The sequence below is a fragment of the Rhincodon typus genome, chromosome 24 (assembly GCF_021869965.1).
Source record: "Rhincodon typus isolate 14 chromosome 24, sRhiTyp1.1, whole genome shotgun sequence".
NCBI classification, from domain to species: domain Eukaryota; kingdom Metazoa; phylum Chordata; class Chondrichthyes; order Orectolobiformes; family Rhincodontidae; genus Rhincodon; species Rhincodon typus.
This window is the reverse complement of record NC_063355.1, coordinates 37,259,074-37,273,085: the sequence shown is the minus strand read 5'-3', so window position 1 is coordinate 37,273,085 and position 14,012 is coordinate 37,259,074. Positions and strand designations below refer to the sequence as shown.

The window sequence follows — 14,012 nt, the reverse complement described above, 5'->3', positions numbered from 1 at the left end:
GTGAGACGGTGATGGCGGTGAGAGCGGGTTGGTGAGGCGGTGATGGCGGTGAGAGGGGACCCGGTGAGACGGTGATGGCGGTGAGAGTGGGGTCAGTGAGACGGTGATGGTGATGAGAGCGGGGCCGGTGAGACGGTGATGGCGATGAGAGCGGGGTTGGTGAGACGGTGATGGCGGTGAGACCGGGTTGGTGAGGCGGTGATGGCGGTGAGAGCGGACCCGGTGAGACGGTGATGGCAGTGAGAGTGGGGACAGTGAGACGGTGATGGTGATGAAAGCGGGACCGGTGAGACAGTGACGGTGGTGAGAGTGGGGTCGGTGAGGCAGTGACGGTGAGAGTGGGGTCGGTGAGGCAGTGACGGTGGTGAGAGTGGGGTCGGTGAGGCAGTGACGGTGGTGAGAGTGGGGTCGGTGAGGCAGTGACGGTGAGAGTGGGGTCGGTGAGGCAGTGACAGTGAGAGTGGGGTTGGTGAGGCAGTGACGGTGAGAGTGGGGTCGGTGAGGCAGTGACAGCGGTGAGAGGTTTTTGTAACCAAGTGGATGCCAGTGAATGGCTACATTGTGCAGTTTTCGCTGTACTGATGTATTCCTATACTTAGTATGTGTGACAAATAAATAAATAAATAGACACTTACATTCAAGAGAAAGAAAGGCTGAAATTTATAAGATCCCCTGTGATTTATCTATAAAAGGAGATGAATTTTCACCCCACCTCTATAGCCTTCAGTTCTATTATCCTTTGATTCTCGATGTTGAATTATTTATCATACACCTATGCTCCCACACACACACTCCCACACATACAAACACATGTGCTTGCACACACACACAGGCATGCACGCACACAAACACACACGTGCACACACATGTATGCACAAACACATAAACACGCACATGCACACACACGCATGCACACACACACACACAAATACACACGCACACTCAAATACACACATACACTCAGACAGACAGACACACACACACACAAATACACACGTACACTCAAACACACACACTGTTTTTTTCTCTTCCTTACTGAAGCAACTGCATTGATGCTGCAGCTATCTGCTGTAGGGACAAGTTGCCATTCTTCATGCACAGCCCACAGCTAAGTGATTATTCCACCATGGGAGTTATCACCATATCACACTGATCCTGTCTTCAGTCGACATCTGCAGTCATACCCTTTCCAGTAGGATTAGGTTCAATAGGAATTATTTGAAGGAATTGGGTAAACACTTGAAAAGGTTAAAAAAAACAGGACTGTGGGTAGGGAACAGGGATGTGTGTCAAATTAAATAGCAACTTCAACGGCCCAATACAGAGATGATGGGACAAATAACCTCCCTTTGTCATTCTGTGGATTCCTTTGATGTCAAAAGGAGTAGCAACCTGAGCTGATTACCCTCACCACTCTCACAAAGGTCAATTGGACTCAGCCAGGATGTCAACACTTAATATATTACAGAGATATTAGGAACTGCAGATGCTGGAGAATCTGAGATAACAAGGTGTCGAGCTGGATGAACACAGCAGGCCAAGCAGCATCAGAGGAGCAGGAAAGCTGATGATTCGAGCCTAGACCTTTCTAGGTATTTCACGCATTTGCATTTCTAAAAGAATTATCAGCATCCTTGCAATTATCCTGGTTGAGACTGATAAACCAAACAGGGCTTGGAGAGAGAGGTTGAGACCCAGGTTTTATAATAGACCCTCAGATGAATCCAAGCAGATATTTCTACATGAAGCACAAATGTTAATGTGCATCTTTGGAGTGGGGCTGCCAGTGTTATATTAAGGTTATTTTCTTGATCAGAGAATCGTAGAGTAGACAGCACAGAAGAAGGCCATTCAACCCATCATATTTATACTGGCTCTTTGATGGAGCTATCTAATTAATCCCACTTTTTTGTCCTTTCCCCACAGCCCTGTATATTCTTCCTTTTGAAATATTCATCTGCTTTCCCTTTAAAGTTATATGGTTGAGTCAGCTCCCACTCCCTTTTTCAGGAAATGCATTTCAGATCATAACACCTCACTGTATAAAAACTACATTCTCCCCACTTCCCCTCCAATTCTTTGGCATTCATCTTAAATCTGCGACATTGTTACCCACAAGTAGGAACAACACGTCCTCTATTGAGACCCTTCAAGGGAAAGCCTTGGATCTCAACATCAATGTTATCAGCCTTTGCTCCATTGAACAGGGTTCCAAGAAATTATGAGTTATATTTGTGCGGGGCAGGTGAAGAGGAGCGTCCCAGCTTTGTTTTTATCCACTCATGGGGCATGGGCATTGCTGGTTGGGCCAGAGTTTATTGTCCATCCCTCGTTGTCCTTGAGAAAGGTGGGGGTTAGCTTCGTTTTTGAACCACTGCAGTCCATTTGGTGTAGGTATACCCATAATGCCTTTAAGAAAGGTGATCCAGGATTTTGACACTGAAGGAATATCTGTCGTAACTTCAGTCGAAGACTGTAGGAACTCCAAAGGAATGGCATAAATAGCCTGTAAGGATCTGTCTTGTCATTTCCACAGAGTAGTGATGATCAAATGGGACAACCCAAGTGGGTTGTGCAGTGGATCAGTAGTTAGCACTCTGCCTCACTGTGCTGGGGACCTGGGTTCGATTCCAGCCTCGGACAATTGGCTGTGTAGAGTTTTCACATTGTCCCTGTGTCTGTGTGGGTTTCCTCTGGGTGCTCCAGTTTCGTCCCACAGGGTAGCCAATCCAAAGCTAGGTGGATCGGTCATGCTGAATTGTCCTGTGGTGTCCAGGGATATGTAGGTTAGCTGTGGGAAATGTGGATTTACAGGGATCAGGTAGCGGGGTAGGTCTGCGTGGGATGCTCTTCAGAGGGTTGGTGTGGACTTGATGGGCCAAATGGCCTCCTTCTGCATTGTGGAGATTCTATGAAGTGAAAATACAAACCAATGTCTCCTCCAAACAGAATCTTCTGGAGGGTACATCATTAGCTGTCTTGGAGAAAAGTTGTTCCTTGTTTTTCTTTGTAAATTAAAGTTCCAATTGATTACCTCACCACTCCCTCGGTTGAAAGACATTTTTCTTCGCCTCAGCCACAAAAATGCCATGAGGAGTTAGTGAGGGTGACCTCAGTAACTTTGCCTCTGATAACCCTCTACCCCTGCCAGTGTCAAGCTTCACTCACACTTGCACTTAGTCGCAAGTGTGCCCTCTCTTGGGCAAATCAATTTGACAGTGCATAGGCAAACTGCGTTATAAAACTGGGCTGGAACATAATGAGCAGGCAGCAATGCTTCAGTTGCAAACAGTCTTTCTCAGATTCCATTTGGAATTCAGTACTGCCTTCATATTTGGGCATCATAATGGATACATTGTCATTGTAATAGGTATGGTGCAGGTTCACCAGAATGATAACGTCTTAAAGGGTTAAATTATGAGGTCCAGTTGTATATATGTGGCTTACATTTCATTCAAGGATTAGTGAGTCAAGGGGTAATCTAACTGAAAAAGGAATTTGACACAGAAATTACAGAGAAACAATTTTCACTAGTGGGAATTCCAGGGACAAAAGGGTCAGAATCCCAAAATTAGTGCTTGTCCATTCTGAAGTGAAATCGAGACTTTATCTTCCTTAAAATCTGTGGATGTTAGCTCAATTCTGCGTTGATATCAATATTGGAAGACACAGGGCTGTGGGGAGAAAGGAACTGAAGTAAGTTTTGTATTGGAGGCAGTTCGGGGAAGTTTCACTAGATTAATTCCAGAAATGAAAGGCTTTTTCCACAAGGAGAGATTGTGTATTTCCAGCATTTTTGTGTTTTCAGATTTGATCACGAGATGTGAACTTTGCTGGTGAGGCTAGCATTGCTTGTTGGTCCCTAATTAACGTTGAGAAAGTGTTGAGCTGCTTTCTTTGACCAGTTTAATGCATTTAGTACTGAAACCATACCTGCAGTCCTATTAAAGGGACATTTTTGTGTCAATTTGATATGACTGAATGATATACTAGGGGTGTTAAGAGTCAACATCATTGCTGTGGATCTGGAAACACACACAGGCCACACACAGATTTCCTTCCCCTAAGGACATTTCAGAACCAGGTAGTTTTTTACAATAATCCACTAATTTCATCATCGCCATCACTGATTCTAGTTTTTCATTTCCGTTTTATTTAATTAATGTAAATGTTGGTGAATGTCAACTTTTGAAGCCTAGCAAGAGCTGAGGTTGATTTATGCACCAAGTATAAAAGTGAATCACTTCTTTGGCTGCAGGTAGTCACCATTATCACCTATCAACTATCACCCCATCAACCTCCATATCCAACGTATCATTCTCTGCTACTTCCGCTACCTGCAATCTGACCCCACAGCCAAGGATATATTTCCCTCCCCACCCTTATCTGCCTTCTGGAGGGACCGCTTTCTCCGTGACTCCCTTGTGCGCTCCACACTCTCCACTAGCCCCACCACCCCCAGCACTTTTCCCTGCAACTGCAGGAAGTACTACACCTGCCCCTACACCTCTCCGCTCACCTCCATCCCAGGCCCCAAGAAAACCTTCCACATCAAGCAGATGTTCACCTGCACATCTGCTAATGTGGTATACTGTATCCGCTGTTCCCGATGTGGCCTCCTGTACATCGGGGAAACCAAGCGGAGGCTTGCAGGCCGCTTTGTGGAACACCTACACTCGGTTCGTGACAAACGACTGCACCTCCCAGTCGCGAACCATTTCAACACCCCCTCCCACTCCTTGGACGACATGTCCATCCTGGGCCTCCTCCAGTGCCTCAACAATGCCACTCGAAGGCTGGAGGAACAGCACCTCGTATTCCGTCTGGGAACCCTGCAGCCCAATGGTCTCAATGTGGACTTTACAAGCTTCAAAATCTCCCAACCCCGACCTCATCCCAAGACCAGCCCCTCTTGTCCCCGCCTCCTTGACCTGTCCGTCTTTTCTTCCACCTATCCACTCCTCCCACCTCACTGACTAACCCCCATCCCCACTTCCTACCTACTAGCCTCATCCCCGCCTCGTTGACCTGTCCGTCTTCCCTGCCACCTACCTGCCCCTCCCTCCTCACTGACCAACCCCCATCCCAACTCTCTACCTACACTCACCTTTACTGCCTCCATTCCCACCTCCTTGACCTGTCCGTCTTCTCTCTACCTATCTGCTCCTCTATACACCTTCTATCATCGTCTCCCCCTCTCTCTATTTATTTCAGAGCCCCCTTTCCCTCTCCCATTTCTGAAGAAGGGTCCCAACCTGAAATGTCAGCTTTTCTGCTCCTCTGATGCTGCCTGGCCTGCTGTGTTCATCCAGCTCCAAACCTTGTTATCACCATTATGAAATGTCATCAGTGGCTGATTCAGAATGGGTATGTCTTAAACTCCTGTGCATTTTTGCAACAGAGTTCACATCGTCTGCTTAATCCCTTGATTCCAGTTATAAGAAACTTATTAATAAAATGTGCATTTGTGGGGTGAAAAATTGCGGCTGACTATCATTATGTGCATTATGTATCATGGCTGAAAAGCAAGACAAAATATGCAGTGGAAATGCAAAAATATGATGTTTTGGGCTAGAAAAATGGGGTTGCTTTAAATGCCGGGTGGACTTATAGTCATGATCTACAGCAACTGAATTTTAAATTCCCCAACTACCACAGCGCGATTTGAACTCTAGATTATTAGTCCATGAGCCATTAAGACTCTAAGAAAGTCTAAAGAAGTATGATTTTCAGCTTCTTGAGCCAGCTCAGACATTCAACAGGATCACGGCTGATCTAATACTCCTCACATTCACTTTCCTGCCTTTTCCCTATACCCTCGTTCCTCTACTGATCAAGGATCTATCTGAGTCTTAAATATACACAAGTAGACTGCTCCCACTGCTCTCCGTGAAAAAGAGTTCCAAAGGCTCACAACCCTCTGAAAGAAGACATTCCTCCTCAGCTCAGTCTTAACTTGGTGCCCCTTTGTTTTGATAAAATGCCCTCTGCTTCTAGACTCTCCCAAAAGGGGAAACATCTTCTCTGCATTCACCCTGTCAAGCCCTTTAAGAATTCTTTATTTCTCAATGAGATCACCTCTCATTCTTCTAAATTCCAAACAGTAGAGTCCCAATCTGTCCAAACCCTTAGGTTACTCCTCAAATTTTATTTCAGATTTCCAGTGTTTGCAATATTTCTTGACTGTAGCATTTAAATAATCTAGCCTGATGGGCAAGTATAGCTATGAGCAAAGATGTGAGAAGATATGGTGGAAGTATATAAAATATTAATTAGTACAAATAAGATGAAACTAGAATATTACTTCATTACGTCAGACCAGCAAAATCAAATTATATAAATTTAAATTATTCAACAGTATATTTAACATGCGATCTTAACGAGAAACCTTTTATTCTCATTTAAAAAAAAAAGTTTAAGATAGAGTAGCAGAAAGAAAGACCTTAGTCAGTTTTCAAAATGCTAGGCTGAGGAAACTGGACATCAAAACTGTTGTATAAGGTAATAGTTCTAAAAAGATTAATGTTGGAGACTGTCTTAATCTTTATCCAATCTGATAGTTTTGGGCGGTTTTGAGTGGGGATAAGGCAGAACATCTTAGGATCTTGTAAAATGAACACCTCTACCTAAGTCTCCCAATATGTCTTAGCAACAATGTCTTTCTTACTACTGTAACTTGTATCTGACTGCTAACTTGGAATGAACCAAATCTTGTTCAAAACAAGTATCTCCGTTTTTCTGAGACTCCCTTAGTGGCAGTAAACTACCCCAAACGCAAGCTGTCAGCGGTTTGTAACCCAAAACCAAATATGACAAAATAAATAAGTTCTGATTTCTTTGTGTGTTTGACTATACCTCTGCTCCTAGCTCCTGTAGCAAACAGCTAATTAAAATCAAGCTGCAATACATTCTAACTCATTGCCTTACACACCTTTTCCTTAGGGTCAATGGAACTGAAATGTTAACTCCACTTCCTCTGCGCAGATGCTGCCAGACGTGCTGAGTTTTGAAGGCTATTTCTATTTTGGTTTGAGATTTCCAGCATCTGCAGTTCTTTTTGTTTTGTCTTTAGGTTTGTTTTTCTTCCTCCGCTATGTCTTGTATCTTTCTCCAGCTCCCTGGTAGTAACTCCACTTCCATTATTAATTCTATTACTCTTTTCCTTTTTTCATTCACGGGATAAGGGCGCATGCAGGCTAGGCCAGCATTTATTGCCCATTCCTAATTGCCCAGAGGGCAGTCATGAGTCAACCACATTGCTGTGAGTCTGGAGTCACATGAAGGCCAGACCAGGTAAAGATGGCAGTTTCCTTCCCCAAAGGACATTAGTGAACCAGATAGGTTTTTCCTGATAATCAACAATGGATTCATGCTCATTATTAGGCTCCTAATTCCTAATTTATTGAATTCAAATTCCACCATCTGCCGTGGCGGGATTTGAACCCAGGTCCCCAGACCATTATCTGGATTAACAGTCTGATGACAATACCACGAGGCCTTTGCCTCCCCATAATGTTATAATATTAGGAAAGGGAATGGTGAAAGTTGAAAATATTTTAGGGGAGAATAAAGGAAGTAAATGTTCATTAATCAATGCTTTTTTCATCACATCAATATTGGCCCCATTATAGCAATACCACTCAAAATTATCCCATTCGCCAATACTATCCCCATCAATTTATTAGTGTCCATGATCACCTCCCTAACAAATATGGTCCCCATCACAACAAAAATGTCCACAACAAACTCCTTCTGCAATATCCTTGTTTAGTCTATTGAATAAAAAGAAAATGGCAGTGATGGGAACAGCATCAATGTCCAGAGCCCAGGAAAAGCTATTGTGTAAAATACTTTGAATTATTTCATCATTATGATAAATTGTTTATACATATGTAAATATTTCCTTATCATTTTACTTCCATTATTCTCCCTAATAATATTCCCAGCTTTCACCATTCCCTTTCCTAATATTATAACATAATGGGGGCAAATTAGCTTAGATGGTTGTTTATAATACAGTGTAATGCCAGGAGTATTTTCCACAATAATTCCCACTCCAGCTGAGGTTACCATGAAGGACTCTCCTCAATCTCACCCCTGGCCTGAGGTGTAGTGACCGTCGTGTTGAACCATCAACAATCATCTCTCTCTAATGAGACAGTGGGACTATGGCAAGTTTATCTTTTGATTACAATGAGATTACAGGCTTTAGAAATCCAAAATAAAAGCAGAAAGTCCTGGGAATACACACAAAGTGGGTTGGCAGCTGTGCATGGAAATGGAGAAATTAATTTCTTGGATGCATTCACATCATCAGAATGACCACTTTTCTCACAAAATCACAAAATTATTTGGCTGTAACATTGGCAAAATTGGCACCAAAAATCAGAAACATTCAGCATCCAAGTTTTGACCTTCAAATAATTTGCAAGACACTGAAGCCCTTTATATTTCAATTGAAAATACTTAAGAGGAGAATCGATCAAATTTCAACTTTGCTCATTTATGCACGTATCCTGTAACACTGCACTCCAGCAGATAATAATTGGGTCACAGTTAACCCAAGACCTTGGCAAGGCAAAAGCTCAGTACCAGAAACAGAACTGCAGTAGAAAAGCAAGTGTCAGCAAAATGAAAGATGCTGCTGATTTATCAGTTGAGATCTTCCCATTAACATCCACCCTCAGCAGTGACATTTCAGCTGAGGCAGTTGAAAAATATTCATTAACATGTCTCTAACGTAATCATCCATAGTTAATAATGAAACTGCACATTACAGCTCCTGATTGGAAAATCCCATTAGAGTCTACACAGAAAACAAATTGGGACAAATTGTCTTGGAGAAAAATGATGGGATTTTTCTCTTCTTTCCCCTTTGCAGTTTTTCTCAAAATCTCCTACTGAAGGCTTGGCGTTCAAGGACTCATTTGATTTGGTCAACAAATAGGAAGGTAGAATCAGGATTTAGCATAAGATGGACAATTCACTTTAGACCCATCCCTGAAGACATTTGACTTCCCAGAATTCCCATCTTCAAATACTCCATCCTGCATCTGACCACATCTCCCTGACCTGTCATGACTCAATTAGAACATGCTTGACTGCCAGTCAATGTGACGAATTCTCACAGACAGCTAATTTGATATTCCACAAACATAGAAATCAGTTTCCAGAGCCAGAGAGGTTGTTCAGCACAAATTATGACTCAGTATCCTTTAGAAGCTCAGTTGCATATTATTCAACAAAGCTTAACCTTTACAAGGGTTTTTAATAGCAAGAATAATAGCATAAAAGTGAAATTTAACATCAAAAAAATTCAGTGATTTCCTTCCACACAGAGTGCAACAACGCCTTTCCTGCAGAGGTGGGGAGAATCCCAGAATTCCCAGATTTCCACATTTTCCTGCCCGTGTGCAGGTGACAGATGTTGCCATCAGTTTTGTGTTGTAAAAGACAAAAACAAAACGCTTGCAGTTTTGCCAACATTTCAACAGCAAAATCTGGGCCTACAGCTAAAAATGTGCAAAAATAATACAAGTAACCTATAACAAATATTTTTAGAGCCCTTATGAACTTTCCTGTGAATTACCTGCAACAATATCCTGGCCTATTCCTGCATCTTTCTACTATGTTTCCAGGTAACCACCTGCTTGGCTTTGGAGTAGAATGCAATGAAATACAAAAGTCTGCTCTGGACTGTTCTAGTCATGTGACTTCTGCCATGAGGCACGCAGCTGGTAAATCGATGTCCAAACTTTCACTTCGATAAAGTGCTTGTGTTGAACACACTGCTTGTGTTGTGCACTCAAAACACTTAGTCCATAAAGTGGCCCTAATTGGCTAATTGCTGTTGCCAGGAGGATGGTTACTTTCAATTAGATCATCAGGAGGTGGGAATGTATGGAGAGAGGTGCATGGGGAAATTGATTTGCAAAATGATTGACAGATACACTCTTGGTCCCACTGGGAAGATACCCCCCACTTCTCAGTGAGAACACCATTGGTTCACATCCTACTCCAGTGGGATTTGAGACCATAATCCAGGCTGACACTTCAGTTCAGAACCAGGGAGTTCTGCACTACCAGAGGTGCCATGTCATCTTTTCGATGAAACCTCATATGGGAGCCCCATCTGCCCTCAAGTAAATGTAAGAGTTCTGCTGAAGAAGAACAGGGGAGCTCTGAGAAAAGCATATGAGCCTGTCTTTTGTTGGATTTTGTTTTGCTCAAATTGGTCACCCTGTCTCATCTTTACAATAGAGGCTCAACAGGGTGTAAAGTACTTTGGGAGGTCCTGAGGTCATGAAAAATCATAATTCAACATAAACTGGACTTTTGGAGCCATCAAGTCTCTACAGCTCAGTTTAACGCATGGCAGCACATCCAAAAAGACCATCTTTCTCTGTTGCTAAGCAATCACATGTAATGACGTCTTCCCTAGCACAAAGAACAAAAGTCCAAATCTTACTAAAGCTCCAGAGCAGTGAAATTGTATTTTAGATGCATTCATGTGGCACAGAGAGTTTGCAATTGTGTAACATCTGTCATGTAAACCACATAATGAGATTCAAACAACCAGGGACAGGCAGTCTTACCTGGAGCTCTACTCCATACCCATTGAAGACAGTCACATTGAAGGTACACTGCAGGGAGCCGTACGCAGATAATGGAAGAAAATCCGTGGAGTCTATGTACCCCTCTGAGTCTGAGAAACTGACACTGCATGGAACTGGAAACAGAAAATTACTTAATAACTGGAAACAAAATTACTTAATAAACATATTTCAAGTCACCTTGTTATAGACCTCTTCATTTCAGAAGAATTAAAGCATTGAACTACTTTGTTACAGTAATGAAGTTTATAGTATACTTTTGGATCTTTAAATTTCGCATAAATTAAAGGCTGGGGGTGTGTGTCATGTTCTAGTGATCCCCTCTGAAATCCACCTGACAGTAAGCCTGCATGAATTGCTTATCAGAGTTCAAAGGAAATTTTAGATTGCTGTATTAAGAAAAATAGCACACTGTAGATGATACGGCAACCTCTGAGTTTACCATAAATTTAACAGACTATGATTCTCCCAAAGTCCCAGAAATGTGTTGAAGGTATAGGGTTTTAAGCAGTTGAACTATAAAGTCTCCATTTGGTTCTAAGGTCTTGCTGCAGTTATACACGGCCTTGGTGAGGCCGCACTTTGAGTATTGTGCACAGTTTTGGTCTCCTAGTCTGAGAAGGATATTCTTGCTATTGAGGGAGTCCAGTGAAAACTCATCAGACTGATTCCCGGGATGTCAGGACTGACATTTGAAGATAGAGTAGACCAACTGGGCTTGTACTCACTGGAATTTAGAAGAATGAGGGGGGATCTCATAGAGACATATAAAATCTTGATGGGACAGGTGAGATGCGGGAAGAATGTTCTCGATGTTTGGCAAGACCAGAACTAGGGATGACAGTCTAAGAATAAGGGGTAAGCCGTTCAGGGCTGAAATGACAAAGAATTTCTTCACTCAGAGAATTGTGAACCTATGAAATTCTCTATCATGGGAAGCTGTTGGGGCCAGCTCGTTAGATATATTCAAGAGGGAGCTTGTGGCTAAAGGGATCAAGGGATATGGAGAGAAATTGGGAGTGGGATACTCAGATTGGATGATCAGCCATGATCATATTGAATGGTGGTGCAGGCTTGAAGGACTGAATGGCCTACTCTTACTCTTATTTTCTGTGTTTCTAGGAAAGGAAGTTGGGATCGAGGATAGTGAATTAATATTTCTACCGTGATACATGATTAATGTATTTCAAGCTGCCATGGTGAGGAAGGCTGAGAGAACCATTTTTGAGATCAGGTTACACACTTCCCTATAAATCAGTGGGTATCAGATAACAGAGTGTCTGGGTAATCAGCAAAGAGAAAATGATGCTTGGCTTTGCAAAGCCGGGCATGTGAGAAAGACTAGGTTTCTTGTTGAAGAATTGTGTCATGGCTGGAAGAAGAAGCTTCAAGCCAAACTTTATTGCTGGGGGTGGATTGATGAAAGTCTCTGCAAACTGAGAACTGAGGTAGTCACTCGTGTAGCTAATCTGCCAAAGGGGCATACAGAAGTTGGGACTAACTGTTGCTAGAAGGACTGTAATCCAAAGTTTTGAGAAGATTTGTAGCTCGGGTTGTGGAAGAGGTTGTGGACATGTTCGCCGAGCCAGTGGGTTGGATTGCAGACATTTCAGGGTGACAAAACATCTGCAAACAAACACAACAGCTCAGCGAGCAAGTCTATAACCTCAAGTCTACAACCACAGTAATCTCATGGCTATGCAGTGGGCAATAACTAAACAAGGGAATGTCACTTTCTGTAGTTTAAAGTATAAGTTGCCTATGAAAGGAAAATAGTGTTTAATTGATAGTGTTTTTAGTCACTTGTCGCGGTAAAAATCTTGAAGCATGAGATCCTGCTAAATCTCCCTTCTCATCTGTTAACAAGAAGATCAGATTTATTTTTAATGATCCAAACCTAATACAGTTCAATATGTTCTGCTGTGGTTAACTTTATATCAAGCATGGAATTTTATGGTAATTGACCTTATCTCAAGTTGCTGGCACTATATAGTTTTAGCCTTGGCTTGCAGCATCAGCAACTAAAGTCAATTATACTTCAGGATAGCATCTTCAATAGCTTAACTAACTATTCCTACACTTCATTGTATTTCACCAGCCAGTTGAGGTAAGCACAAATTGGGTGCAGTTATGGTCAACCAAGCTTGATAGAATCAGAGAACTCTCATACTGTGGAAGGAGACCAATCAGCCCATCAAGTTCACATTGGACCTCCAAAGAGCATCCTACCCAGCACCCGCCCCCTATCATATCCCATTTCCCCACATTTCCCATGGTCAATTCACCTCACCTACACATCCTTGAACACAATTGAGCATGGCTAACCCACCCAACGTGAACATCTTCGGACTGTGGGAGGAAACCTACACAGACACTCACCTCGAGGCTGGAATCTAAACGCTGCGAGGCTGCAGGGCTAACAACTGAGCCACCCTCAAAGTTCATAGAATCTCTACAGGCCATTCAGTCCAACAAGTCCACACTGCCCTCCAAAGAGCATCCCAACCAGACCCATCCCCCTACCCTTTAACCCCTCTATTCTCCATAAGTTACACACCCCTGGACACTATGGGGAATTTAGCATGGCCAATCAACCTAACCTGGATACCTTTGGACTGTGGGAGGAAACCGGACCACCCAGTGGGAACACACGCAGACACGGGGAAAATGCACAAACTCCACACAGACAGTTGCCCAAGGGTGGAATCGAACCCAGGTCCCTGGTGTTGTGAGGCAGCAGTGCTAACCACTAAGCCACCATGCTACATTGAGTGTGAGAGGTGGGATGCCATGTTACGGCTGTACAGGACATTGCTGAGACCACTTTTGGAATACTGCATTCAATTCTCGTCACCCTTCTGTAGGAGGGATGTTATTAAACTTGAGAGGATGCAGAAAAGATTTACAAGCATGTTGCTGGGACTGGAGTGTTTGAGCTATAGGGAGAGGTTAAATAGGCTGGAACTTTTGTCACTGGAGCATCGAAGACTGAGGGATGACCTTATAATGTTTATAAAATCATGTAGGCCATGGATAGAATGAATAGCCAACATCTTTTTCCCATGGTAGGGAAGTCCAAAACTAGGGGGCATAGGTTTAAGACGAGAGGGGAAAGATATGAAAGGACCTGAGGGGCAGCTTTTTCATGCAGAGGATTGTGTGTGTATGGAAAGAGATGCCAGAGGAAGTGGTGGAGGTGGGTACAATTACAACATTTAAAAGGCATCTGGATGGGTATATGAATAGGAAGGGTTTAGAGGGATATGGGCCAAATGCTGACAAATGGGTCTAGATCAGATTAAGATGTCTGGTCAGAATGGATGAGTTGGACAGAAGGATCTGTTCCTATACTCTATGACTCTATCACTCAGATACACAAGCAATCATTTTGAACTCTCT

General features: G+C 42.9%; 1 protein-coding gene across 1 annotated transcript in view; it reads right to left on the bottom strand.

Moving 5' to 3' along the window:
* The window catches only part of LOC109910584 (seizure 6-like protein), a 240,985-nt gene that overhangs the window by 104,001 nt on the left and 122,972 nt on the right, over positions 1–14,012 (bottom strand). The window contains exon 5 of the mRNA XM_020509799.2: positions 10,596–10,729. Within this exon, the coding sequence (XP_020365388.2) occupies positions 10,596–10,729 (134 nt within the window). The remainder of the gene's footprint in view (positions 1–10,595; positions 10,730–14,012) is intronic.